Here is a 27,812-nt window from a genome sequence, read left to right on the forward strand (position 1 = left end):
ACTACTGATTTATCACTCTAATAAACTGCTCTAAATCTTTAGCCTAGAGAACATTAGTGCCTTTGACATCCTTAAACACTGAAGTGCCACTAATTTAATAAAGAGTTCACCATTTCTTAGAATTTCAGTCTGCCATTGAATGGAGTTGCTAGCAGCAAAATCTGTTTGGAATGTGTCGCTCCCAGAGGAGGAAAGGGTGGTGAGTGGCAGGGAGTAACTTAAATGTACCTTGTTTTTAAAAGAGCAGTTCAGTTGAGAGCTGAAGAGCCCCAGTTATAACAAGTCCTTATGCTCTAGCACTGTTGCTTGGCCCGTGAAGCTACAAACAAGACACATCAGGTTCAAAGGCAGTGCTTAATCCTCAAAAATCTATGTAAATTCTTTACCATTTTAAAGAAACCTCGAGCATATTTTAATTATGCCAAATTTTTATTTCATTTTTACTGCTCCCATGTTACAAAGTTTTAGTTACTTGTTACAAACATTCCAGTGAAAGGTAGCTCTTAACTAAATCCCTTACACACACACTATCTCGCAGTTAACACACGAAGTTATCTAAACATGCAAGCATAAGCTTTAAAGGGAGCCAACCAACATTATTTAATTCTAAGAGTCCAACTTATGCAACAAACATGAATACGAATTACCACCTCTGTTCTGAAAGTGTGGCATATCATTTATCTACCTGTACAGGAGAAATAGCATCCAAACTGCTAGCACTAGGTGGACGTCCCTTGGGCATGACTCCAGGTGGTGGCTGTCTAGCTTTGTTCATGACATTACTGCAGTTCGCTACCATGGTGAGGATGGTCTCCGATAGCTCCTGAGAAACACTCCTGAGAAGAGAATTAAGTGATGAATGATATAGTATTTCATGAAACTGGATCAACCTAGTCTGTTTAACTTGTCTTCAAAAGGATCAATTTCAGGCAATTAACTTCTGTCCATTTTGCTCAAGATTCCAGGTGTACTTTTTAATATCTGTATATCACTGCTGCTAGATTTTTTGCTTGATATCCACTTGGGGATCAGTGACTATAGCAGTGCTCTACAAAATTTCTAGAACCCACAAATGCAAACCAGCAGAGGCTACTTTAAAAAAAAAGTGTAAATATTTTAAAGTATATTGATGCTAGATCATAAAACCTAAAAGACAGCCAAGTGACTGAATATGATTTGTAATGAAAAGTTAGACAGGTTAAATATCAATATGTTTGGAAAAAGCCTCATATACATACATTTTTACTTGCAGATCCACGTAGGATCAGAAGTTTCTATTGGTCATAAAGGCTACAGAACACCATCAAAAGCATGCTAATGCTCTGAAACATCCAGGTTAACCTGGCACACTATTAATTCTTTAAGAACGCATGGATTACAGTATCCTGACAAAAGCAGGAAAATGGTTTACAACAGCCTAAAACAGGCTCTTGCCTCTTTCCAGTATTTTTCTTTCCCCTCATTCATTTTTCTATAAGAAAAAAATATGGTTTCTTTTCTACTACCATTTCTCCTATGTTGTGCATGCTCCTTCCCCTTCATTATTGTTTTGCTACATTCAACATTTCCAGTGTTCGTAATCACAGTCTTATTTCACAACTAACAAACTATGCTATCTAGCCAGCCACCCTTCAAATTAAAGTGAATATGGAACACGAGAACCTCCAACAAAAGCCTATGAAGAGAAAAAAACCCTTCCTCCCTCATCTCACCTGTAGGCACCTATACACGTGCTTGATGCCTGTTCAGATGCATTCTAATTAGAACGAATGAATTGAGCCTGATAGAGCATTCCAATTATAACACTCCAGTGGCCTCCGAGTCATGTGTATGCAGTGTCTCCAAGTTTCAAAATTGCAGTGGGGGCAGTTTAACTAAAGCTCATTCAATGAGCTGAATACACAAAACACAGCAGGCATTTTATTAGGGTGGTTCCCAAAAGCCACTCTAATTACTGTCCCCTGATACCCCAGAGCATGCATAAAAAACACCCCAAGTCCCCTTCTGGATTTTTTGCCCTCAACCACAATATTTTGGTCCCTCAGAGTTACACAAAGTAATTTTCTTCATCCTACTGCATGCAGATTTAAAACTCTCAAGTAAATAAGAGCCATCTGATGGCTACATTGGTTCTTCCCCAGCCTCACGCGGGTATAGAAGCTAGCACCGACAGGTATTGGGGAAATCAGAATGACATGGGAAAATTAAGTGGAAAGCAACTACTGCAAACTGATAATTTCAGGACATAGAGCTTTCCACTTTCATTCCTTTGACAAAGAACAAATCAGAAGTGGCTGGGTTTTTTATTTCACTTGAGGGAATGGCACAAAGGTCAGGGGAATTTTTATTACACATACAAATGCCCTCCCAGCAATTTTATCGACTGGGACACTTGTGGCAACTTTTTAATGGTCTTGAAATGCACCAAATAGTTCATTAAAAAAAGAAAGAAAAAGCTACTATCAACTGACACCCTAATGGCAAAATGTCTATTCATTGATGTGTGAGATCCCTTTTTTCCAGTAACTGTTCTGAACAGAGTACCTTGAGAGCAAATCTGTTACACATTTTAAAACAGGGTTTTTTGGGTTGGAGGGGGTGGGAGGTGGAGAGTTACTGAAAGTTAGGGTCTCCTTGATTTCTTCATTCCAAGCACTGTTCTACTTGTTTTTTATTCAAGATATACAGCTACATAAAATACAACCTTTTCTGTTGGCTACTAGCAACCTCCTCTCCCCCAACCTCAAAATAAGAATTTCCAGGACATGTCCAGTATCCCAAAACTAGCTCCTGGGGCATGCAGTCAAACAAGATTCAACTGAAATGGTATGAGGAAGATCCATGACAGTGTAATTTTAAACCAAAACTGAGGTGGGATGGCCCCCCAATGATTTCAGATTTACTGCAATACTGAATTTGTAACCAAATGGTTTACTAAAATGCTAGTTTCTAATTACAGCTGAAATCCAAGATTATGGAGTTTTAGCTTTGATTTAAAAAGGTCTGCATCAAAGTTATATATATGCTTCCAAGTCTGGCTTCAATTAATCATATTTTCTAACTGACTCAAATGCTTAAAGCAACAATTAAAAGGACATAATAGGCACCCCTTCAAAGGAACAAATAGAAAAAAAGTGGCATGAGTGAGGGCTTTAGAGAGCTGAAATTTTTTATGCCATCTAAGTATTGTAGTGATTTTATATTTGCTTTTAAGGTACTGATCAAAGTACTGAATGACATCAGATTTAGTTCCAGTCCTTGCAGAACCTACCGAAAATATTGTCATTTGATGATGTTTCACTACTATTTGCATATGGTCAGTTAGCCTGGTATTAATTCATTTGTGTAGCTTTTATACTGCATACACCGATTTTTAGTCAGAATGTCACGGAATACTACCTCAATACCTTATAGAAGTACTGCTTCAATGCAATTATCTTTAATCAACCACATTTGCAGTCTGAAAGAATGATGCTGGGTTTGACTAGACCCATTTCCCAAAAAAACACAGGTTAACATTATATTCCTCCTTCACTTCTTTAAAAAGTGAATCCCATACCACAACTCTTTTGTTACTTTAACCAAGACTAATGTCAGACTAACTAGCCAGGTTGTGATTACCTGGCTCACTGCACTCTTTTCCAACTCCTTCACCTCCCCTCCCCAGTTCCTGGAACTCCTTGCAAGAAAAGTGTGCATTATTGGATAAACTCAGGAAAGCCTAAGAATAGGTATGGACAGAAACATTGCACCATTTTCCTGAACAGTTTTAAAATAATTCTACAGCTATGGCATCTGCAATCAAGTCTGCAAGTGAGGTAAGTTATAAGTGATGCAGTTCTCTTACCCGGCACAAGCTTGTAAGCAAGCCAACATGGTCGCTAGAGTTTCTGGCGGAAGCTGAGCACTTTTGGGCTGGTCCTTTTCTGGGGCAAGGCCACCCAGGATAGATGGGCATCGTCTCTTTAAGAAAGTCATACAGGCTGTGATGAAGGGCTCCTGAGGAAGAAAAAGTTCTTTTAAATTTTGAGAAAGTTCACTTAACAGTTACTAATTTCAAACTTAGCAACTGCAAGAGAATTGCACTAAGCTATTGCTAGTTCAGTGTTGAACCATAAGACTAAAAATACTGTCTACAACTTCAGTGCTATATTTGTTAAAGCAGCAACTTAAGCCAATGAAAATAAAATGCAGAAATTAAAAAAAAAAAAATCCTGCTTTACCCCATGCTCCCGAATTTTATCTGTGAGCCATTTGTCAAGCTTGAGGTATTCCCGTCGAGAGGCAAGTGCAGCAAGGTCAATAACAAAGGCAAATGGAGTACCATTGAGCAGCATTGACAAGGCCTAAAGAAAAAAATTAGAGCACTACTAGTGAAAATATCAGGATACCCTTTTTCTTTTCCTGATTTCTCTAATCCCCATGTACTTATACTAATTAGTCATACAAACATGCTGCTACTGATTTCTTGGGTCAATAAAAAGTTTACAATATTAATTTAATAGAATTATCTTATTTGGTAAGAATAAGCAAGTGCTCTAGATCTGAAAGCACATAGCACCTTTCACAAAGTGGTCCAGTACTTTTAAAAGCACTTTATAATCAAAGACCTTCTCAAGTAAAGAGCTACTTTGGCACACAACAAAATGGAATCTCGAACATCTCTCCACACAGCAAACACAAGCACTTCACATCCAGTCTGACTGTACCTTAATGTAACAAGTTATGCAATGACTTTTATTAAAAGTTCATGCAGCCAGCTATAAAAATTAATAGCCCACATCCCGACTTCAACTGTTTTCAGTTAAAAGCTCACTGAAGCTATTCTTGTTAACCTCAATCCAAACGTATTACTAGAACACATTGCTCAGTAACTTTGCCACTTCTAAGTTAAGGTTGGTTTTTCTCATTGAAGTAACAAGTTCTTACATAATTCAGATACTCAAATTAAAAATGCACTTCGCAAACTCACCTTCAAGTCTTGCGCCACATCAAGAATGCGTGACAGTTTTGCCTGATCATACTGCTCCCCTCTCATGTACCACTCTGCCATTGCATGCATGATAAGTTGGCGAATTGAAGGAGACTGACCCTAAGAAAAGTTAAATTGTGATTCCACTTTACTGAGCTGCTTTTAAATTAAAAAAAAAAAAAAAAAAAAATTCTTAAAAAAAGAGAGGCAATTGCCAAGGTATACTTTTTAAGGTCATTTGTATTTCTTCTTATGTAGGATATTGTATCTATATACAGATGAAAGAGGATTACATGAAAATTATGTAGTTAACACCTTATGTTTTATACTGAACATATGTTCTTCACAGATACTAAAACTACAACATGGAAATGATTCTACATCTTTGAAATTTACTTCTAAATGGTAGAAATAATGACCTTACAGCCCATGTCATTCCTAGAAATATGCAGCTCTAATTACCTAAGCTACATAAGAATGGCAACTGAGAACATCAGCTCATGCAAAATTTTAGGCTCTGGAAGTCGGTCCTAAGGAAAAGTAATGCAACATGGGGTACTGGGCAAGTGAGGAGGAGGGAGAGAAAAAACTGGCAGTCCTAGGCTACGCTTCTGCTAAGCTATATAATCCTACTATCAAGAAGGTGTGGTTTGCTACCTTTCATTGCTTAAAACACACAAACGGGTTCAAAAGAGTAGAAATAGGATACTAAAATAACGGCTTCTCATTGGTAACGAGTACCTCATTTAGTCAAGTTTCTCATCTTGTGAACACTCTACAATAACAAACAAAAATACCATTCTGCAGTTATGCTATTACCAAGGCCATCAGAAAACTACAGATTTTGTTGTTTTAAACTCTTAACTTAATGTATTAAGCTCTGTTGCATAAAGCTCTTGCTCCAGCTTGGCAATAAAATCCTAAGAACTCTAGTCCCTTGTTTAAGGTACTAGTCACATTAGGAAAAACATACAGTGACTGCAACACTTGTGGGTGGTCAGTAGTAACCATCAACCCGCCTGAGCAGTGAATGTTGACAAAACCATTTCTAGCTTGCTTCAGACACCCTGCTCTACTTTCCTGTGTTATGCTTGAGAACAGTAATATTTCTAATGAAGAGAAGACTAGGAGGCATGTTGGCCTCTTCTACAGCAAACTTTTCTTTGTCTCCTATTCATACAACTCTACCTGAAAGCTAAGATGAAAGCTATAACATGGACAAGACAATCCCAGAATAGTCCACTTGTTTATCCTTGGAAAGCATGAGGATTGCGTGCAGTACAAGGATATAGATTTCATAGATATTAGGGCTGGAAGGGACCTCGGGAGATCGAGTCCAGCCCCCTGACCAAAGGGCAGGAAGTCAGCTGGGTTCATTGGATGCTTATCTTGCTGGGATCCTATTTACTCTTGAAGGTATTCAATGTAGGTGCTTGAACCACCTCCAATGGCAGACTGTTCCAGACCTTGGGGGCTCGGACAGTAAAGAAATTCTTCCTTATGTCCAGCCTGAAACGGTCTTGCAGGAGTTTGTGACCGTTTGACCTCGTCATCCCTTGGGCGCTCTGGTGAACAGACGTTCCCCCACATCCTGGTGGTCACCCCTGATAAACTTATAGGTGGCCATCAGATCACCCCTGAGCCTGCGCTTTTCCAGGCTAAAGAGTCCCATGGCTCTCAGCCTGTCATCGTAAGATCTGTTTTCCAGACCTCTGATCATGCGCGTGGCTCTCCTCTGGACTCTCTCAAGCTTCTCCACATCCTTTTTGAATTGTGGAGCCCAAAACTGGACGCAGTACTCCAGCTGCAGCCTCACCAAGGCCGAGTACAAGGGGAGAATGACGTCCCGGGATTTGCTCGAGAAGCATCTATGGATGCACGCCAGCGTTTTGGTCGCTTTACTAGCCGCAGCATCGCATTGCAGGCTCATGTTCATCTTGTGGTCAATGATGACCCCCAAGTCTTTTTCTTCTGTAGTGCTAACCAACATAGCACTGCCGAGCCTATAAGGGTGCTGCAGGATTTTCCTCCCAAGGTGGAGAACCTTGCATTTATCGGTGTTAAACACCATCAGGTTCTCGTCTGCCCATTTGCTGAGCTTGTCCAGGTCAGCCTGGATCACCCGCCTATCTTCTGGCGTGGATGCTTTGCCCCAAAGTTTGGTGTCATCGGCAAACTTGGCCAGTCCACTCCTGACTCCAATGTCCACATCGTTAATGAAGATGTTGAACAGTATGGGTCCCAGGACAGAGCCCTGAGGGACCCCACTGGTCACAGGGCACCATGATGAGTGACTGCCATCAATTACAGCCCTCTGGGTCCGACCACGAAGCCAAATTTCCCAGCCAGCGGATCGTGGTGGAGCCAAGGCCACAACTGGCCAGTTTGGCCAAGAGGTGATCATGGGATACCAGATCAAAAGCTTTTCTGAAGTCAAGATATATGACATCAATCTCTTCTCCCTTGTCCAGGTGATAGGTCACCTGGTCATAGAAGGAAATGAGATTGGTCAAACAAGACCTACCCGCAACAAACCCGTGCTGGCTGTCCCTTAGAATGTTAGCCTGGGCCAGTCCCTCAAGGATGGCCTCCTTAATAAACTTTTCTAAGATCTTCCCCAGGATAGAAGTCAGGCTAATGGGCCTGTAGTTAGCCGGATCCACTCTCCTCCCTTTCTTGAAGATCGGCACCACATTGGCCTTCTTCCAGTCTTCGGACACTACACCAGAGCGCCAGGAGTTTTCAAAGATCCGTGCCAGGGGCTGGGCTATGACGCTCGCCAGCTCCTTGAGTACCCTGGGGTGCAGATTGTCAGGGCCGGCTGACTTGAAGGTATCCAGCTTCTCAAGGTGTTCCTTCACGAGGTCAGCATTGATGGAGGGTAGGGGATCCCCCTCACCCAGATTTCCCTGTCCCATAGCAGGCATGGGCATCCCATGTGACTGATGAAAGACTGACGCAAAGTACCTATTTAATAGGTTGGCTTTTTCCTGGGCGTCAGTTGCCCCATCTGGTTTAGCAGGGGTCCAACATTGCCCTTGCTTTTCCTCTGGCTCCCCACATATCTGAAAAAGGACTTTTTGTTGTCCTTGATGCCTGAAGCTAGTTGGAGTTCAGTTGCAGCCTTGGCTTTCCTGGTTTGGTCCCTGCAGGACCAGACCAGCGCGGAGTAATCCTCCTTGGAGGCGAATCCCATCCTCCATCCTTTGTAGGCTTTCCTTTTGCGTATATGCATGCACTCTCCCCCTTTACGGCAATTCAATTTACAAAACAGTACTGTAGTATCATAGACCAACTGCATTATTTTACAGACTCCTGTCAGAGGTAAGGCTGGATGTTTCAGAGGAAGCTGCAAAAAGCCCAGGCATATATTTATGTCAAAATGTACTCATGTGTCTTATGGACTGAATTGTAAGAGTTTATATATTCCCAAAATAATACTCTCTCTATTTCCTGTATCCACAACAAGACAGTAGCCATTTTTTAAACCCTCAGCATGCATCAGCCAGTACAAGGGAAGTATTTTATAATAAGGGCCACCAAGACCCTCAGCATTGGTGATGCCCTCCTTAGCCAGGTGATCCCTATAGTCAAGGAGTTTGAGAACCAAATGGAGAAGTTCCATGGGATCAATGTTCCTGGCTGGGGCAAGCCAATTTCACCAGAGGTGCAGGCACTGGTGAAGTAGCTGAAGGAGGGCATCAAAAAATGGCTGGATCCACTGCAGTCCAGTACAGCCCACATGCTGACAGGCATGCGCAACCCAAGGGTGAAGGGAAGCATGTGCAGCACCAAAAATCCTCGATCACTGGACAAAGGTGCTGTTCAACAGAGTCTGGGAGGCAGACACGGAGACGGGGAAGAACGGGATCCACCTTCCTGTGCCAGCACTCCCAGCCCCAGCCAGTCTCCTACATACCAGCCGCTGCCAATGTGGACCAAGGGCATGGCTTCAGTGTAGGGGTCCAGAGGCACCAGACCCCAGCCTTGGGCAGGTAGTGCTGATGCTTCAGTAGCTACCTAATCTCACCAAGGATGTGGAGCTGCTAGACTGCAACCCCTTGGCCTATCAAGCAAGCCACAGCCAGATGTGGCAGGATCTGGCCAAGGTTGCCTGGGAACATCTGCCCTGTTCACTGACCAGCATTCCAAGCAAGAGGGTGTACAGCATTGCTGGGGATGTAGTTACACTCCACCGCACCTCCTTAGATCTTGGTTGGTAGAGCAGCTGGTGTTCCTCAAGGTGAACCCCCTGCTGCTTGGATTTCCCAAGCTGCACATGCAAAGCGATTGGCACTCTCCACACCCTGTCCCCACACATTTCCTTCTTTTTAAAAAACAAAAGAAAATAAAACCAAACCATTTAATGCTCCGCTCTCAGTGCTGGAGGTGGCACTCACTGCATCACTAGCCAGGAGGGGAAGAACATCTTCCGGCTGAGCTCCTGTGCCAGGATGAATTTGGAGGTATGGGCTGGGATTATGGGGAAGGAAGCCCCAGGTCCTGGGTATGACCTAAAATTGCATCCTGCCAGGGTCGGGAGACCTGGTAGGACTGCCGGTGGCACAGCAGCCCCCCAAGAAGTGCCAGGACCACAAAACTCCCTGGTGACAGGTGGGTAGGAGGCACTTTGTAACCTCCAGCCACTACATGCACGCAGTCCCGGCTAGGGAAAGCCCAGACCTGTACAATCTTCGAGAAGCCTAAGGCTTTCTGGTTACAGTGGAGGTGCAAAGTTCCAGGCGAGCTTAGCTGTCTGGGATGCCACCTATGAGGCATATGCTGCAGTGTTAGGGGAGGTATGGAGCTGCAGAACAGATTTATGTCACCCCTAGGCATCAGGGGCCTAAACTGGCAGCCTCCCACCTGGGAAACATCTGAATCAGTTTTCCACCAAGGCATGGCAGTCAACAGAGGGGTGGGCAGCTGGCCCAGAAACAGGTAGGCAGGCAGAGATCTAGCCAGCACTGGGAAGGCCCTCTGTTACAGGCTACCATCCCTGCTGGTTTCATCCCAGTGCGCCTTACAAACCACTTTTCATAGACAAGCCTATGAACTTCACTTCGTCAATCTCCTAGATATTAGTGCCATGAGAAGCTTCGGGTGCCGATTTGATTCAGAGGAGATTTGGCTCGATTTGGTGGCTGAATCTCCAAATCTGAATCGAATCAGGGGACTAATAAAAAGGTCCAAATCAATTTAAAGCTCTCCGAATCTTTTCTGAAGATTCGGAGAGCTTCAATGACTCAGACAGTCCTCAGTGGCTGCAGCAGAGAACTGCAGCTCGACTCGGAGCTGGTAAGTAGGGGGCAGGGGAGGGGACCATGGGGGGACCCCTGCCAGCCCCTGCCTGCTCCCCTAGTCCCCCTAACCCCTGCCTGATGCCCTACCCACCCTAGCTCCAGGTGCTTTAAAAAAGCCCCAACTTACTGGGTGCTGCCAGGCAGGGGGGAGATCCCTGCTGCCCCCTACTTCACGAGCTCCCTCAATCCCACCCTGCACCCCATGGCTGCCCTGCCTGCCCCAGCTCTGGCCCTTTAAGGGGAAAAAAAAAAAAAACCCCCAAAGAAAAAAACCCAGAAAAAAACCCCTTGGATTCACTGGTGCCTACAGCTGCCTCAGGGGGGTTCGTGGAAGAGCCTCCCATGTGGTGCAGGGATTACCCCCCACCAGGCAGGAGTATGGGGTTTTTTGGGGTTTTGTTTTTCTTAAGGGCTGGAGCCACAGCAGGCAGGGCTGCCATGGGCGGGCTGGGGAAGAAGGAGGGGGGCAGGGGGCTTGTGCAGAGGCCCCCATGCAGCATGGGGAAGTGGGGAATCACCCCTCCCTCACCTGGTAACACCTTGTGAGCCAGGGCTTTTTTTTCCCCCCCGCAAAGTGTTGGGAGCTGGGGCAGGCAGGGCAGCCGGTCACTGCCAAGCTAGGAGAGCAGACGGGGGATTGGCCTTCCTCCCCCCGAATCAAATCACTGAATCCAAATCCAATACTAGCCACTTTGCACAGGCCTACTACATACAGAAACTCATGGACTCAATATAAACACTGGATTTATGACGCACTATAACCTGCCCGACATCTGACTCCCCAGGTACCTCTCTTTTACCTGCTACATCTCCCTTCCCCATCCCTACCCCACCAGCCTGTCCCTCACCCTGACACCTCAATTTACATTTTCACTGACTGGCTTTCTTGCCCGCATTGCTTGCCAGCCTCTGGCTTCTTTACTATTCATTCCGTTCAGGAAGAGCACACACACCAACCAGATGCTTCCTCAGCCTGATGAAGGGTTTTTAAACTCAAAAGCTTGCTAAGATATATTTCTCCAACTATTCAGTTGGTCTAATAAAATATAATCAGAGGTACCCTCCACTGGTTCATGCTGGGGCCAGGACCCAAAGCAGGGTCAGGGGGTCAGAGGGCCAGGGGCTCACTGCGAGGAACGCCTAGAGCAAGAGGCTTGGGATTCCAACTGGCCTGAAGGCAGGGCCAGGGCCCAAGGGAGAGCCAAAGGTCCCAGAGAGAGCACCACAGCTGGAGGGGGTGAAGAATGCAACGTGCGAGGCATGGGCTGTGGTGTACAGAAGGTATGGAGCTGCAGAATGGATGTCTCTCCAAGACACCTAAATAGGCAGCCTCCAACTAGGGAAACATCTGAATCTGTGTTCCATCAAGGCATGGCAAGAGAAAGAGGGGTGCGCAGTTGGCCCAGCAACAGGTGAGCAGGTGGATATCTAAGGCTCCAGGAAGGCCCCGTTACAGGCTACCATCCCTGCAGGTTTCATCCTGCTGTGCCTTAACATACACAGGTCACGAATTTCACTTTCAGAAGCTTGAGGTGCAGTTTCCCAGAAACCCCTGCACCCCTTGAAATTTAGCAGGTTTCATGCCCTCAAAAGGGGCTACCATCCCTGCTGTTTTCATCCAAATCTGCCAAAAGGTGACAAAGTTATAGGCATTTCAGTGATTCCCCATTATAGTCCATGGCCGAATCACCAAACCTTTCTGAGACAGTGATCCGAATCAAATTGCTGTCCTCCGACTGGCTGAATATGAATTGAATACTTCCCTGTTCTCACAGGCCTAATACCTAGTGTAAGAGGACTAAAATCACAGCAAGTTGCCTAAAGATAGGGATGGAAAGTAAATCACCAACAGTCTGCAATTTTACAGAAAGTACTGAACATCTAATTAGGAGTTTTTTCACCACCTTTGTCACAAGTGAAGAAACACTTCAAATTCTGCTGTCTCAACTGCCAGATCGATCTAACTAGCAATCTTCTAAAGTGAAGTAATTAAACCATGTAAGTACTCAAGGTGAAACACTTACCTGTCCATGCCATGCATAGTGCAAAATAATGGCAGAGTTGGGGTGATTGCCAAGAAAAATTGGCATAAGTGTAGAGATGAGCTCATGGCGCAAGGTATGCCAGGAAGTGTTGATCTGTAATAAGGCCAATACCAACATGTCTGGGCAGTGCTTGATAGGAAAACTGAAGAGCTGCTTAACCTGCTCATACTGCCCCACCTCTGCCAAACGCAGCAAGGATTCGATCAAATCCAGGCTCTTCCTAACAAAAAAAAAAGTTACAAACTCATTGACTAACAGGATCCTGATCGACTAAGCATTAAGGGTCAATGACATGCCGATATGATCTAATGCCAGTTATAAATAAGTGAACTGCATTCAAGTGCTACAGTTCATTATGCACTTTTGGTCATGCATCAAGAACATTCTGGACAGATTAGTAATTAAATGTTGTTTATACAATTGTGTAAAAAAAAGGAGGCTAAGAATCAGCTACTCCCTTGAAAAAAAGGAGGGAGGATTAAGGGGCATTAGCCAAAGGGGAGGGGGAAGGAAAGATTCCCTCCCCAACTCCGATGTTTCAGGTTCAATATTCAACGACTCCCTCTGCTCAGCGCACAGAATCTGCCAAAATACATTAGCTCTCTGGAAATTTCATCCTAAAAGAATCCAGTGAAAACAACCAGCAGCCTGCTTTTCAAGTGTTACCATGGGTGTACACTGGAAATGTTTTGACAATGCAAGAGCCAGTTACATGCAAAATAGGTATTTAGTGGCTGATCTGCTGGAACGTGCATGTAGCTCCAAAAAGACCAAACAATTTAAAAACAAAAGCCACAGCAAAAGTAATCATATTCTAAGCCAATAGAAACAAACACAGTTGCATGAGATTTACCATGTGGCAATTTCTCGATTGTCATCCTCTGGTGGCGCTTTAAGGATGTCTGTGGCAACAGTATGACAGGGGTAGTCAGCAAAACAGAAGATCTCTGGATTTATGAGGGAATGCTGAATGAAGGAGAGCTATAACAAAATAATAATAATAAAAAAGTTACTTTAGACCTTCAGGCAAATTACAGCCTCCTTGCCCATCAACCACTATACATGATACTGAGATTTTTCTAAGGAACCGCTAATCAACACAGCAGCAGAATAGAGCCAAAGGTTACTATGTGAAGTGTTTTGTGTAAAACTAGATTTCTCTTAAGAATGAAAATTTACTCCTAACAATTTTCTTTGTAATAAATATAGTTGTCAGAGGATTTGGTTACAAAGTAATCTAGTTTGTCCAGACGGCTGAGCATTAACTTTATTTCCTCAGATAAAGATCTCAAAATAAAGTAGTTACAGAACAGGTCTGGTCTCATCCACATCACAAATTGGAAGTGTACTAACTACACTACTTAAAAAGAGCAATCAATGCAGATTGTGGCAGGGCACTGTGTGGGCCTGCCACTTTAAGGCCCTGGAGCTGGCAGCCTCCAGGTGCCTAATGAGGGCAGCCATTTAAGGTTCAGGACTGCCTATACAGACAGGGCAGTTTGGCTGCTGGAGGGCAGACAACAACACCGCCTGGTCAGAGGTCCGCTGAGTTTCATCCAGAGGTAAGGGAGGAGCTGTAGGGGATGGTAGGAGGCTCCTGGTCCTGGGTACAACCTGAAACTACACCCTGCCTGGAGTGCGTGGCCTGGTGGGGCTCCCAGTGGCACAGGAGCCCCTAAGAAATGCCAGGCCAGTTACCACCCTGGTGAAAGGCGGGTTGAGGTGCCTTAACCCCTAGCCCTCACCTTCGGGTGGGGTGCATTCCATCGGTGGTAGCTGTGGGGGCGTAAGCCCCGAGAAGGGGAGTGGAGAGTTGGAGGGCAGGTAAGGCTGAGGCTGTCTGAGCCCTGTGGAGGTTCAAGACCCTGAGGAGGAGAGTTGGGGCCATGCACAGCTACAGCCCCCTTAGCCCAATGGAGGAGGGAAGACCTGAGACCCCGAGTAGGGGGGGCATTATGAATGATGTGAAGCCCCCAGTGGTGGGGGGAGGCAGCGTGTGAAGCCCCCAGGGCTGAGGGGGGGCAGTGTAAGAAGCCCCCAGGGGTGGGGCAGGGGGGCAGCAGTGAGAAACCCCAGTAGAAGCCCCGGTGTGAGGGGCAAAGATGTGAAGCCCAGCGAAGGAAGAATAGGGGCTCAGCCAGAGAGAGCGTGAACCGAGTCGACCCCGATAAGTCCTCCACCATTGGGAGGCAGAGTGTGGGTCAAAATTAACACCTGTAGTACCACCATGACCTGCTGCCTGGGGCAGAGGGGGGGGGGCGGTGAGAGTCCCCTGTGAGACCCTGAGGCATCAGTCGTGGTGTGAAGTACCCCAGCTCCCCACTTCCATGAAGGAGGACCCAGAGAGGGGGACCCCGGGGAAAAAGAGTAACCATCATATCTAGGCCTGCCAGAGCTTCCCCTGATTGGCCCAGGTGGGAGCCAGGACCAGGAGGGTCAGTAGGGCAAGGAGGCCCACCAAGAGGGACAACCAAGAGCCAGGACCCTGGGGTCCCAACTGGGCTGGGGGTGGGCCAGGGCTAGCGTGAGCCAGAGGTCCCAGTGAGGAGACCACACCCAAAGTGGTGGCGGGGAGATATGGCCTGGTATGTTGATGGCAAAGTCGGCCTGAAGGGAGGAACCCAGGTGGGGTCCTACATTAGGATTCTGGGCCCCATCGCTGGGGACTGGCACATATGAGAACATCATGAGGTCATCTGGGAGGCTTGGACTGCGGTGTAGGGGAGGAATGGAGCCGCAGATAGTGCCCCCTGGCAGCAGGGCAGAGAATGGGCAGCCTCCTGCTTAATTAACAACTTTATTAATCAATTAAGATCAAGGCGCAGCGAGCGAGAAAGCAAGCAGTTAGCCCAAGAACAGGTCGGCAGGCTGCACGGAGATCAGCCCCGAGCAGGCCCCCCTGTTAACACAGATGAACCCTTCAGCTTTGACCATATGCTATAACCCTTACCCTTCTAAATAGCCACAAGCAGAACACTCCACAGGCTGCACCAGGGAGAGCCAAACGCCCCTGGCTTGCACATCATGCCCACAACTTCACCCCCACTGTTGTGCCCTGTACCCACACCCCCAAGCTTACTCAGCCACCTTGGTGCACTGTGCTAACCCTTCCAGCAAGGGCAACCAATGAAAGCCAGAGGGAGTGGGAGCAGTTGTGCCTGCTGTTACAGCCAACAGCCAGAACAATGGGGGGAGGGGAGAAGGGAGGTAAGGGGAGTGATGGTCACGTATGGCCCATGGGTGACCAGCTAGATAGCTCAAAGATAAAACTAGCTATACACCTGTAAATCTAGCTGCAGTTCAGTTACAGGCCAAGGAGGTGTAGTCACTCCAGGAAAGTTCAGGAAAACAAATAAAACAGATTCAGCTTTCTATTAGTTCTAAGATTGGTCTTGTAACACATCAACTGCATTTTTCATTACCTACCTCAATGTTTTCAGTCTCAGAAAAGGTACCAAAAACCAGCAGCATCATAACTATTAAAGGTTTGCTACATAAAACTTGCTAACAGCATTACAAACTTTGGGAAGAGCTGCCAAAATAAGCTTACCTGGCCCTCTGCATGTTTCCAAGGCCTATATATGAGATCAACTGGGAAGACTTCCATGCCTAGCCCTCTCTGGATGCCGAACACCACAATCTGCAGACCCTTGTTGTCACGGATTTGAAACCCTGGGTGGTCCAATTCATAGGTTACTTCCTTGAAGTTCAAACTAGGATTCTGCAATTAGCAAGAGACAAAACACTCAGTATCTACAAAAATTTCCCATACTTCCCATGAAAACCCTGTGGCATAAATACTGCAGTTAATAGAAATATCTGTCCAACTTATTTACAAAGTGAAGAAACCTGGTTTAAAATCAGCTTATTTAGCTTGGACTGTTATTCAAATATATTCTAGGTTATTTATGTCTACGGCTAGGTCTTATTCTTCCACTAAATGTTAAATGGGGACAAAACTGAACAGCAGGAGAGAGGAGATACCCACTGGATTCTTTTCCTTGATGTACATACTTGTCACTCCTTTCAATGAGCTCTCTTTTACTCTGCAGCCTGAGGAAGCAGAGTCTGACCTGTTATGAGGCAGAACTTAACGTTTTGGTGGCAAGCTCTCCAGCAAGACTGCTTCCAAAAAAGAAAAAGCTTTCTATGCTGGTTTTTGAAGTTAAGCTATAATGTGAAATTTCCCTCAAATTAACAAAGCATTCCTGAGTTCTGATAATCAAAAGCAAAGGAATACAGCTGTTAAAAAGCATCTTGAAAAGGCAAGCCTGGATCTGAGAATAAGTTAGTTACCAAGATGTAGTTCTCCAGGTTTGTTGCTCCTATTATTAAGTCATGACTCCTCAGACCTGAATGAGGTCTCCTTGGGCTTGCGATTCCAGTCCAGTGATTCCACACTCGCATGTACCCAAGGAATCCCGTAAATTACCACTCTAAATCCACATACAGTCACAGGAGGCAATACACAAGATCACCCTTTAAAGTGTCACAGGTTAAAAAAAAAAAAAAAAAAAAAAAAAGTGGCTAGAAAGGAGAAGAAAGGCCATGCCAATATAACAGTCAGCATGGGGGAAAGCCACTCATCTTAAATTCACATATAAAAGGTGGGGAGGGGGAAAGGAAACAGGTGGCTGTTGTGGCTGACTAGCTCTGAAGCTGGATTGGGGCCACAGTTGGACGCACAGCAGCTGCCTGCCTTCAGCTCCGCTTGCCTTCTGCAGCTTCTGTCCCCACCCCCCATCCCTTTCCCACCTCTTACTGCCAGGCACAGCTCAGCTCCAGGGCTAGAACTGCCCCCTGTGTACTAAGCACAAGGAAACCCACTTCCCTGCCTAGCCGATCAATCAGCAACACCACCACCTCTGTGTGGCCCAGCAAGGGTTGTGTTTCCATGTGCTGTGCTGCATGAGGGAACAGAGTCTGAGCAGCATCTGACAGGAAAAGGGATAAGAGAGAGTAGAAAAAGAGGGAATCAGTGGAAACTTGTGGACATGACAGCAACAAATTTGAAAAAAAAAATGCAATTAAAAAAGGTACTGCTTTTCCTAGCATTTACTAATGTAGACTAATTTCAAAGAAGGTTGTAACAAAGGAAAAAAAAAAAAAAAAAGGAGTGGACTATATATAACAAGGCTGAACTTCTACCATCTTAATAAGAAAAGGAACTATGAAATAAGTTGTAACATACTCTCTAATCATGAATAAAACTGGAAGAAACATCCTGTAAGCTTTAAGTTCTGGAGAACTAAGACACTTATATGCTAACTAGCGAATTGCCCATGAAGAATGACAGAAGGCTTTGAGGGCGAGGGGGGGGCCGGGCTTTGTCCCTTCCACCACCAAGTTTGAAAGTTTCAAGCATCCCCCACCAACCTCCACTGCATTTGGCCAAGCAACACCCCCACCCCGTGTCTGACCGTCTGTCTGTGCAGAGCACCCCAATTAATTGTTTCAGTAAGCATTGTAATTGGCTGCTGAGACGACCAAATCAGAGCTCTCCAAGAGCATTACGGACAGACAGATGGGACACACAAAGACAGACTAAGCCCTTTATATGTACATATAGAATTTTATTCAAAGTGCGTGACTAGACTGAAAGAACTACGGGAAACCCTCGTTATTCACGAACTCCAGATTCACACATTCAAATATTCACAGGGGAGGGAAGAGCCGGGCGAAGTGAGCGGCCAGGGACGTGGAGGGAGGTGGTGGCAGCAGTGCTCAGGAGCAGGGGGTGGGATGGGGGGGGAGGGGTGGTGTTGTTGGTCAGTCCCCAGGCACTGCAGGGAAGCCCTAGGGATGGGGATGGTGGCGGTGGCACCTTTGCCGCCACTGATGGAGGCAGCCACGGTGGTGCTCTGGGGAAAAGCGTTAGTCCCCAGGTGCTGCAGGGGAGCCCTTTCAGTATTTGCGGATTTCATCGTTCGCAGGGATCTCCAGAACATAACCTCTGTGAACAGTGAGGATCTTCTGTACTTGGATTTTATTTCTTTCAAAAAAATGACCAGCCACCATCTTTATTTCCAGTCTTGGACACACTGAGATGGGCAAGAAAAAAAACTCAGCTGCAGGTGTATAGATTAGAAAACAACAAGGGAAGAGAAGAAACTGAAAAAACTTTGAACTCAAATTTGCTTCCTGGACAAAAGAAAAATAGCACCTAGAGATCTGTCAGCATGCTGTTTGAAATTTTAGCATGTCACAAAGTGACAACTTCTCTACCGAGCCTGGCATTTGCCACAAAGAATTTTACAACGAACAGTTTCCTCAAATTAGTTAAAAGAACATAAGCAAAGGCTTGGACCTAAAGTCAAGCAGAACAGAATCCCATTTGATAATTATGGGACGGTTACGCATTTCTTTCTATTTACTTATTTTTATAAACCCTGTTGCTATTTACACTGAACTAGCCTACTTAGTCCCCGATTATATATAAATTCAATATTCAGTTTTATACAGCATCTGCTACACCTGGGTGGCACATTTAATTACCCAATATACAGTATGCAAGAATGGAGTATCTGGTGCACTCCTTACAAGAATTACTATTTGCCAGGTAGTAAAATGTGAGGTAGTAGATGAAACAGTTTCACATCCTATCGACAGTTTTGCATCCTATTCTCATATGGAAGTGCTAGTTGGCTATGGAATGGATGCCTACACAGCCAGGTGGTGGCCAACTGGCTTAGGGACCACACCCAGAGAGTGGTGGTGGACAGGTTTGTTCTCATCCTGGAAGGAGGTGGACAGTGGGGTCCCACAGGGTTCAATCCTTGGACCAGTGTTATTTAATATCTTCATTAGCAATTTGGACAAGGGTGTGGAAAGCACCCTCTCCAAGTTTGCAGATGATACCAAGTTATGGGGCAAAGTTAACACATCGGAGGGGAGGGAGCAGATACAGGCCGACCTGGACACGTTGGATCAATGGGCAGAATGAAATAGGATGTAATTCAACAAAGATAAATGCAAGATACTCCGTCTACAAAGGAGGAATCCCCAGGAGACCTATAGGTTGGGGGATGACCTCCTCAGCAGCTGAGAGGGATCTTAGAGTCATAGTTGACTCCAAGACGAACATGAGCCAGCAGTGTAACGAGGCCATCAACAAAGCAATTGCACCTTGTCATGTATTAGTAGATCCATGACCAACAGATCAAGGGACGCGATGCTCCCGCTCTATGCAGCACTAGTTAGGCCGCAGTTGTAGTACTGTGTCCAGTTTTGGGGGCCGCATTTCAAGAGGGACACAGAGAATCTGAAGAGGGTTTAGAGGAGGTGTGCTCACATAATTAGTGGCCTCCATGAAAGAACCTATATGGGGAGGTTGAGAGATTTGGATCTCTTCAGCCTTCACAAAAGAAGTCCGAGGGAAGACCTTGTAGCCGCCTATAAAGTTTATCAAGGGAGCACAACAGGGAATTAGGGATGCGCCATTTACCAGAGCGTCCCAGGGAGTAACTAGGAATAATAGATGCACGCTAGTGGAGAGCAGATTTAGGTTAGACATTAGGAAGAAAAGTTTTACAGTAAGGGTGGCCAGAATCTGGAACGGGCTTCCAAGAGAGGTGGCACCATCAACTAACTTGGAAGTCTTCAAGAGGAGGCTTGACAGTCACCTGGCTGGGGTCATCTCACCTTGGTCCTCTTTCTTGCCAGTGGCAGGGGGTTGGACACGATGATCCATTGTGGTCCCTTCTGACTCTACAATCTATGAATATTCTTTGCAATATTTGAAAACTGGCATGAAATTATCTAGACTACGTGATCCTATATGCATCACAAACCATACTGCCTGTTAAATCTTGACCACTATTGCCTAATTACATAAGCAGACTATATTATTAGCTCCAAGAAAATGTTCAAAACAAAAATCAAAATGCAGATTCTGTAAATTCTTTGCTCACTAAGCCTCCTACAGGCCCTGAAGATTAGGCACTTGTACTTTTAGCTTTTTTCGTTTCCTGTAGTGCTCAACTTTGTTCAAATGAAACAAAAATGCATTTCAGTTTAGATGTGCTGGTACTCTGCACTCCAGAAACAAACCAACCACCGTGCACTATTACTGTAATGCAGGTATGCTCTGAACATGAGGTTTGTAACCATATTATTAAAAGCTTCCTTTCAGAAATGATGCTAAAAGTAAGATATTCATAAACTTACCAACTCTTTAAGAACATCTATTAAAACCTCCACATTCCAGGTGTGAGCTTGTGTTCCATCACTTTTGTCTTTTCCATCACTCCAGATCCCACTTCCAGGAGCTGAGATAGACTGTAAATTAAATGCATGTGATCAATTACTAGTAAAAAAAGTTTAGGAACTTCTTGCATTTCAAGGAAGAGGAATTGAACAAGCTAGCAAGAATAACAAAATGTGCATTTTTGATACTAGCATTTATCCAAGAATCAGAGCATTTACTTCAGTAAGGTAAGATCTATCCATAGAATAGACATGAAGTGTAAAACATGACACAGGATGACTGCCTTAACAGCAATTCTGTGGTAGAACCAGGGATCAGTTCCAGGATCTCCACCCTGCACTCTTTCCAGGGGGGGGCAGTAGAATATTCAGCTCATTAAAATGCAAATATATATAAAAATGTATCATCAGCATTTAAACAGCTCACTTACTTGTAATGGAATACCATCTGTCAACCCTGAATGAGTTCGGGCCATCATTCCCAAAACTCTGGCAACCTGAGAAGCTGTGACCTCCCGCACACCAAACTGCATGATTATATTGCGACATTCTTCAACACTAAAAATATAATCAGAAGAAACAGATGCTGGCTTTAGTATCCATGTAAGTTTCAGACAGCATTACACAAAAGGAGAGTTACACAGATATATAGCAAAACAGTGAAAAAAAACAACTGTTTGAAAACCAGTATCGTGCACAGTACAGGAATACAAAACTGCTATCAACTCAGAAGTAGTAGTAGAGTAAGATATTGTAGCTGTGATGGTCCAGAGACTGTATGATGCAAAAGTTTTTTGTGATGTCTTTCACTGGATCTTCTCTCAAAGGTTGCAGTTAATTCCTAACCAAGATTATAAGCTCTATGGAAAACAGTGCAAGGCCACCCTATATGCCAATATTTTCTTTCTTTAGGCCAACGTCACTTACAATGACACCCATCAACTGATATTCCAGGCTCTGTCAGTTAACTTTTAAAATGCCTCATGCCAGAAAAGCTAGCACTACAGGCAGAGTTAAGAAAGGAAATTAAGTTTGTTTTTTAAGCTTTGAAAAACAAGTTTCCTGCCCTGCAAAGTTTGCTGTCAATGTGAAGTTAAGATTTCTTAAGTTCTTAATTAGACCAGCATAAAGTTACGAACTAAAGTCCCTGCCATGTTACACTTCAAGATGTAATTAACCACTTAATCACATCTTAAGTTGGAACCTGGCTACAGCTTAATAGAGTTAATGGCATCATAAACCAAGGAATGAAACACTATGTTACTCCACAAAAAGCATGCAAAAGCCTTGTGGTTGGTTCTTATCACACCATTAAACTGAATATATGGCCAAGTGCACCCCCTGGCTGGGAGCCCACAGCTATTGTGATCCCAGGCACAGGGGAGCCCCATCAGCTGAAGGGGCTACAAGCCATCCAGGATGTACCATATGCTCCCACACCTGGAAGCCCATTAACTCATCCAGGCTCCCAGCCATGGGAGTGTGCCATAAGACCCCAAGGCTGGAAGCTCTGTCACCTGAAGGGGCTTGCTACTTGGTTGTGCAGGGGGAGCTCAGAATTATGATCCCAGGCTCCCCCTGCACAAGCAATAAGGTTTAATGGCATCTAATGTCTGATCCCAAAAATCACAACTTCTGCTATATACATGTGGCATGGCAGGAAGTTAGATTGTGAGGACTATGGATCAGATGCCATCATGCCTTTAAAACCTCTATGTCTGGCAGGGGTCTAAGAGAGAGAATTATTAGTATAAGCAAAAAAGCAACTTTAACATATGCTCTAACTGTCCTCTTAATAGCTCTGGGTTGTTTTTTTTCTAAATTCATTTTTAGTAACTGAAATACAAAACTAAATAGCATAAGTGGTAAGGTGTGTTTTATAGCTTACACCAAATCAAAAGTAATATTGCTTTTGAGTACTGTACTTAAGGATACAATCTATAGTTCCAAACACTTCAAAAGAAAAGATTGTTCACTAGAGTGCTAACATTTTGAACTGTAGAACACTTCTATTGTCTTGGCTTTTTATAAGATTTAACACTTAATCACACATTTATCATGAGCCTGATTCAAGTGTGTCTTTAACATGAGCATGTGTGCACATCACTGGTAGTGGCAATCAGAAGTTATGCACGTGCTCTTACAAGGCTCTGACAGCAGTACTGATGGAAGGCAGGGTAGATTTGCACTTTATGACCACTAAATCAGAGATGCATACCATAAGTTACCGTATCTCATGAAGTAACCCCACTACTTATGAAAGCTTGTTATGCATTTCTGATTTTGTCAGTATGAAACACTACCTTCTGTCCAATTAACATGAAAGACTGATACCATCTTCCATCCTTGATTACTACAGTTACAAGATCTGATGCTGATTTACATCTACATTGCAGAAGTATGCAGAAGAAAGACACGATTTATTATATTGTATACCCAAACATGATCCAAAAAGAATATTTGAATACAATCTTAGTTGCCCCTTTCACTTTCCTGGCGAACGCTCCAACTGGTTATCTGTACAACATTAGTAACTTAGAAGCCTTATTATATAGACAGTTTCAATGTCCTTTGTATTACCTTGTAGAAAGTCCATATAGCTATTAGGGCTGTGTAAAATGCCAGTCCCCGATTCGATTCAGTGGAGATTCAGCTCAATTTGGTGGCTGAATTGGGATCAGATCTCTGAATCAAATTGGAACCCTCCAAATCCAAACCCTCTACATCAATTTGGAGAGATTTGGACATAGACACAGCTTTAAATGTTTTTTCTACATACCTTGAGATACCAGGCTGCTTGTGAATGCTGCAATGCTGGGGCAGACAGAGCTTCCCACATGAGCGCGGGGGCTCCCCAGCATGCTCGACAGTGGACCAGAAGCACTTCCAGTCCAATGAGGAGCACGCAGGGCCACCACCCTGCGCCCTCCCAGCTCAATGACTGGTACCTCCCAGGTTTTGGGGGACACCCGGGGTACCCTCACAGCCAACCGCACTCTTCCAGCTCTGCGAAGTGGCCTCCCAGCAGACCCGGAAGTACTTATGGTCCACTTCCAGGTTCTCCACCAAGCACGTGGGGGGGCCCCCCCGCGCTCCTGTGGGACCCTCCACCCATCCCAGCATCGCAGAATTTACGAGTTGCCCCTGGTATCTCAAGGTATATAGGAAAAAACATTTAAAGCCGTGTCTATAGCCAAATTGCTGATTCTCCAAATCAGTATCGAGTCTTCAGATTTGGATCCGACCAAACTGAATCGGGGACAGTGATTTGAATCACTGTCCCCAATTCAGGCAGAATCCAAATCCGAATCAAATATGGCCCATTTCACACACCCCCAATAGGTACCCAAAGTGTTACTGTGGGGTTCACCAAAACCCCTAAAATCCAACAGGCAAATGAACAGAGCTGCAATTTTAACAACTTCGATTAAGATCTATAGGGAACATAAGAGAAATACAAAACCCAAACATGCCATAAGGATGATGCATGCAAGTTACTGTATTTACTAAGTTAACAGATAATATCCCCCCCACCTCTCATTTAACATGTAGGAGAAAAAAGCCCCTCGTCTTACAAATAAAGTAAGAGGCAGGAGGGGAAAGGTAGCTGCTCCAGCGTCAGTGCCTCAGCTGCTTTCTTCCCCCTCAGCACTTCTGCACCCTCCACCAATCCTCCCCCACAGCCTCAAGCCCCTGCTGCCCCATATCCCCCTCGTGATGCTTCTCCCCACCTCCCTACCCCAGCCACAATCCTCCATTCCTTTGCCCTGCACCAGCAGGCCTCATCCTTGCTTCTACCTGGAGCATGTGCTCCACCCTGGCCTCTCAACACTACTGTCAGCTCCATGCCTCAGCTATGGGGCTATGGTACAGCCATGCTCCATGACCACACAGGCTGCAGCAGGGAGGGAGCATGCGGACACTTGAGCAAAATTAAGAGGGAAAAGGGACAGCAGGGACCCAAAGCTGCAGATGAGCAAGCAGAGGCCTGAAGCTGCAGGAAGCAGGCACAAGAAGGGGTAAGTTGAGGGAGGGAGAAAAAAAAAGATGGATGGCAGGAGGCAAACTGCCTGCCCTCTACCACCCCACTGCTTGCCCCTTCATTGCCCCCCCTCATCACTTCTCCCCCCTACTGACTGCAGTAGCAGGGGACGACAAATTTAAGATGATCCTCCAATAATTAGATTTTTTATGTGGAAAACTATAATACATTTATTAAATCTTCCATTTAATTACTGGGGAAGGGGATCATCTTGTATGTGGTAAATATGGTAATAGGTGACTTGAAGTTACAGGCAAATGTTAAAATGACTCCTTACAGTAAACCTAGCACTACAAAGCCTAGCAGACACTAAGTTTTACTGTCAGTGCACTGGTTGTATGACTACATTCCACAAATTACTTTAACAATCTACCCCTTAACTATACCATTTCACAATGCTACACAAAAAGGTTTTCCTACTTGGCATTCAAGAACCCAAGACCAATCCTCACCTGCCCTTCCCTAAATTGGTGTTCTCTAGAGAAAGCTGCCAGAAATCTGTCATAAAAACAGAATTCTTTTAAGGAACTAGAATGAAATATTTTTGACATGTATTCTAGCTATTTTCTATTCAAAGGAACTATGTATGGTATGGTGAGATTTTTATGGTAAACTAAAGGATATGGGTACCTCTCTAATTGGCATGTTTTCTCACTTTCAACAGAAGGAAATTCATTCAATTTTCTAACAAACAGCAACCCTAGAAGATAACATACTAGAAAACAAACCAAGAAGAGGATCAAGAGATCTCATTACTACTGGCGATAAAGCTCCAATGTACTTAGGAATCTTTCTGCTCTCTAAGTTTGTCAAGGAATAGATGAAATGGCTCCCAGCCATGTTTAATTCTGTGTGCGTCTGTAGTAAGAGAAAGTCTTTACAAACCTTGTACAAAAGCCATAGCCTACTTCTTGCATAAAGTCTGCCAAAGAGCTCTCCATCATGGTTTTGGCTATCCCTCCAGAATCAGGCAGGATCCTGTCCATTAGAATGTCCCGTTTTTCAGGGTATAGAAGTGGTGCAAGCACCACAGGACAGCGCTCTTGGGGAAAATCTAAAAATGAGAGAAAAAGCACATGTGGAAATGCATTACAATGCTCAAGACATTCTATAAGAATACCTGAAGTAAAAAATAGTTATTTACAAGCATGTTATGTTCATTTGTATTTCAAAGTCTATCACCAATGGCAAACAGATGCAGTGACCCCTCTCCCCATCTCCAGTATATAGATATGCATCTCTAGGGCCTTTACATAAGAATTGCTGTTTACCGGGTCAGACCATAGGGCGATCTTGTCCACACAGTGGCAGATAATGGATACCGAAACAGAGTAAACGGGGCATGAACTGGGTTCCCCCCTTCCCCCAACTTTCTCTCTTACTTGAAGCCTCCAACATTTAAAGGTTCTATACCATTTCCTTAGTTCTTTTTAGAACTAAGGAGGCGTGAGGGGTGAAAGAGATCAAACAAGTCAATTTAAAAGTGCAGAAACATCTTATTACAAATGTTTATGGAACATTCAAAATAGCATCAGTTCACATTCTGTGTTTTCAACTGACAGCTTCACATAGAGGTAACCTCCACCACAACGTCAATGAAAAAGCAGCCTCATACTCAGCAGGGATGCTAGACGTGCTTGTAAAAGTTCCCCTGAATTAGTTTAGCATTTATTTCTCAGCATTGCAAAACAGTAAAACAGAACTGAAAGGGGCCTCCCTAAGCCTTTATTAAAACTAATATTTACAATACAGCACATCACCTACTTAGTTTCAATTTACCCATAGGTCTGTGAAAAATTCCCAGCTCTAAGGAAAAAGCAATTACTGTGGATCTGTGTAAGACTACCAATACTGGAAAATATGCAGTAAGTTAACTAACTACTACCTACTAACTATGAAACTTTTGTTGCCACCTATAGATTTAAAAGCATGTCTGGCTATCCATAATGAATAGCTCTTTCTTAAAAGGAATCTCCAGGGTGGTGGTGGTAATAATGCTGTTAGAATTCTTAGGTCATCAACTATTTTCCATTACTGTGGCTGTGAGCCAAACCAAAAAATACTTGAACATTTGATTTAGAGGTCTAAAAAATTGGTTTGACGTAGAATCCTATTTTGCAGACTCAGTGCTACCACTGAGATGACCTGAACTAGTAGCATATCATGACAGCTTACATGGATGTCAACCTTTTTACAGGCTGCCTGAATGACATTTTACTTACCTCTACGTAATGTTTTAAGGAAAGCGTCAATCTGTTCCTGTCCAACCCCAAAGGCTCCCTTCTGCCCAAAAAGGAGATGGGAGAGGAGAAGGTGCAGGACTTCTATTGCAATATCTTGGAAGCCACCTTCTTGATTTCCACTGACGTCTGCGTCAATGTAAGAGCGCAGAAGATCTGGAAGTTTCTGTTTGATAAACTGAGCCGCTTTAACAAAAAGGGAGAGAGGTTATATTATAACTTGGACATGACCATTAAAAATTAGTACTAAGATTTAGTTTGGTTCTTAACCAATCACTTGTTACTTGGGGTACTATCCACAGAACTTTAACAGTTGTCTAACATTAGAACACTTTGTAACCCGTCCCTCACAGCCCCACACAGTAAATAAATGGATTTAAATGAATTTTGCAGTAGGACTTTAACAGGCATAGGTTCTAATAAATAATCAAGGAAACTGAAATTTGAGTTCATAAAAGATGCCTTGCTTACAGCTACTTGCTTTAAAATGAGCATGTGGGAGGATCAGGGACTGAGGACTTTTTGGGGGAATAAGAATAAGAAGAGATTCCAGCTGAAGAGGTTCCACTGATTGCAACTGCAGTAGCAACTTCAGGTAATCCAGACCTCCATGCATTTAACCGACCAGTTCTTCAAAGTTTGGGATCTGCATGTAACTGCAGTATTTTATGAACTCTTCACTTACCAAAACCTCTGAGATCTGAGCTGAAAGAGTTCAGTAAAGCAAGACCAAAAATCACCTGTGAATACGAAAAACAAAAAATAATGTAGGAGTTCATCCTGCATTCAGTTTCAGTCAGGTGTGCATTGTATAAGTACTTAATAAATAGTTTGGGAAACAAAAGCTTACTTACCTCTTGAACTTTACTTAATTTGATAACTTTACTCAGTTGGGCAAATAGATGGGGTGAAGGCTTTAGACTCTGCAAGAAAGAGTTAATTGAATAAGAACAGCATACACAGAGCATCCACTTCATATGTCATGCAGCTCAAGTTTTATTTGAA

General features: G+C 44.3%; 1 protein-coding gene and 1 non-coding gene across 11 annotated transcripts in view; both read right to left on the bottom strand.

Moving 5' to 3' along the window:
* The window catches only part of CNOT1 (CCR4-NOT transcription complex subunit 1), a 104,019-nt gene that overhangs the window by 55,405 nt on the left and 20,802 nt on the right, over positions 1-27,812 (bottom strand). For 9 of the 10 annotated variants that reach the window (XM_090062150.1, XM_090062144.1, XM_090062146.1 and 6 more), the window contains exons 5-17: positions 27,662-27,730; positions 27,493-27,547; positions 26,790-26,993; positions 25,453-25,621; positions 20,957-21,083; positions 20,487-20,597; positions 15,871-16,041; positions 13,174-13,301; positions 12,300-12,540; positions 4,973-5,092; positions 4,224-4,346; positions 3,848-3,999; positions 686-836 (exon numbers count right to left, since the gene is read on the bottom strand). In XM_090062150.1, coding sequence (XP_089918276.1) covers positions 686-836; positions 3,848-3,999; positions 4,224-4,346; positions 4,973-5,092; positions 12,300-12,540; positions 13,174-13,301; positions 15,871-16,041; positions 20,487-20,597; positions 20,957-21,083; positions 25,453-25,621; positions 26,790-26,993; positions 27,493-27,547; positions 27,662-27,730 — 1,821 coding nt within the window. The remainder of the gene's footprint in view (positions 1-685; positions 837-3,847; positions 4,000-4,223; positions 4,347-4,972; positions 5,093-12,299; positions 12,541-13,173; positions 13,302-15,870; positions 16,042-20,486; positions 20,598-20,956; positions 21,084-25,452; positions 25,622-26,789; positions 26,994-27,492; positions 27,548-27,661; positions 27,731-27,812) is intronic. The other variant, XM_090062148.1, reaches the window with a different exon arrangement.
* LOC149857369 (small nucleolar RNA SNORA50) lies at positions 221-356 on the bottom strand. Its single transcript, XR_016444363.1, has one exon. It is a non-coding gene; the product is annotated as a small nucleolar RNA SNORA50 (small nucleolar RNA).

Source organism: Crocodylus siamensis, chromosome 9 (assembly GCF_052110815.1).
Source record: "Crocodylus siamensis isolate JL-2025a chromosome 9, ASM5211081v1, whole genome shotgun sequence".
Classification (NCBI taxonomy): Eukaryota; Metazoa; Chordata; order Crocodylia; family Crocodylidae; genus Crocodylus; species Crocodylus siamensis.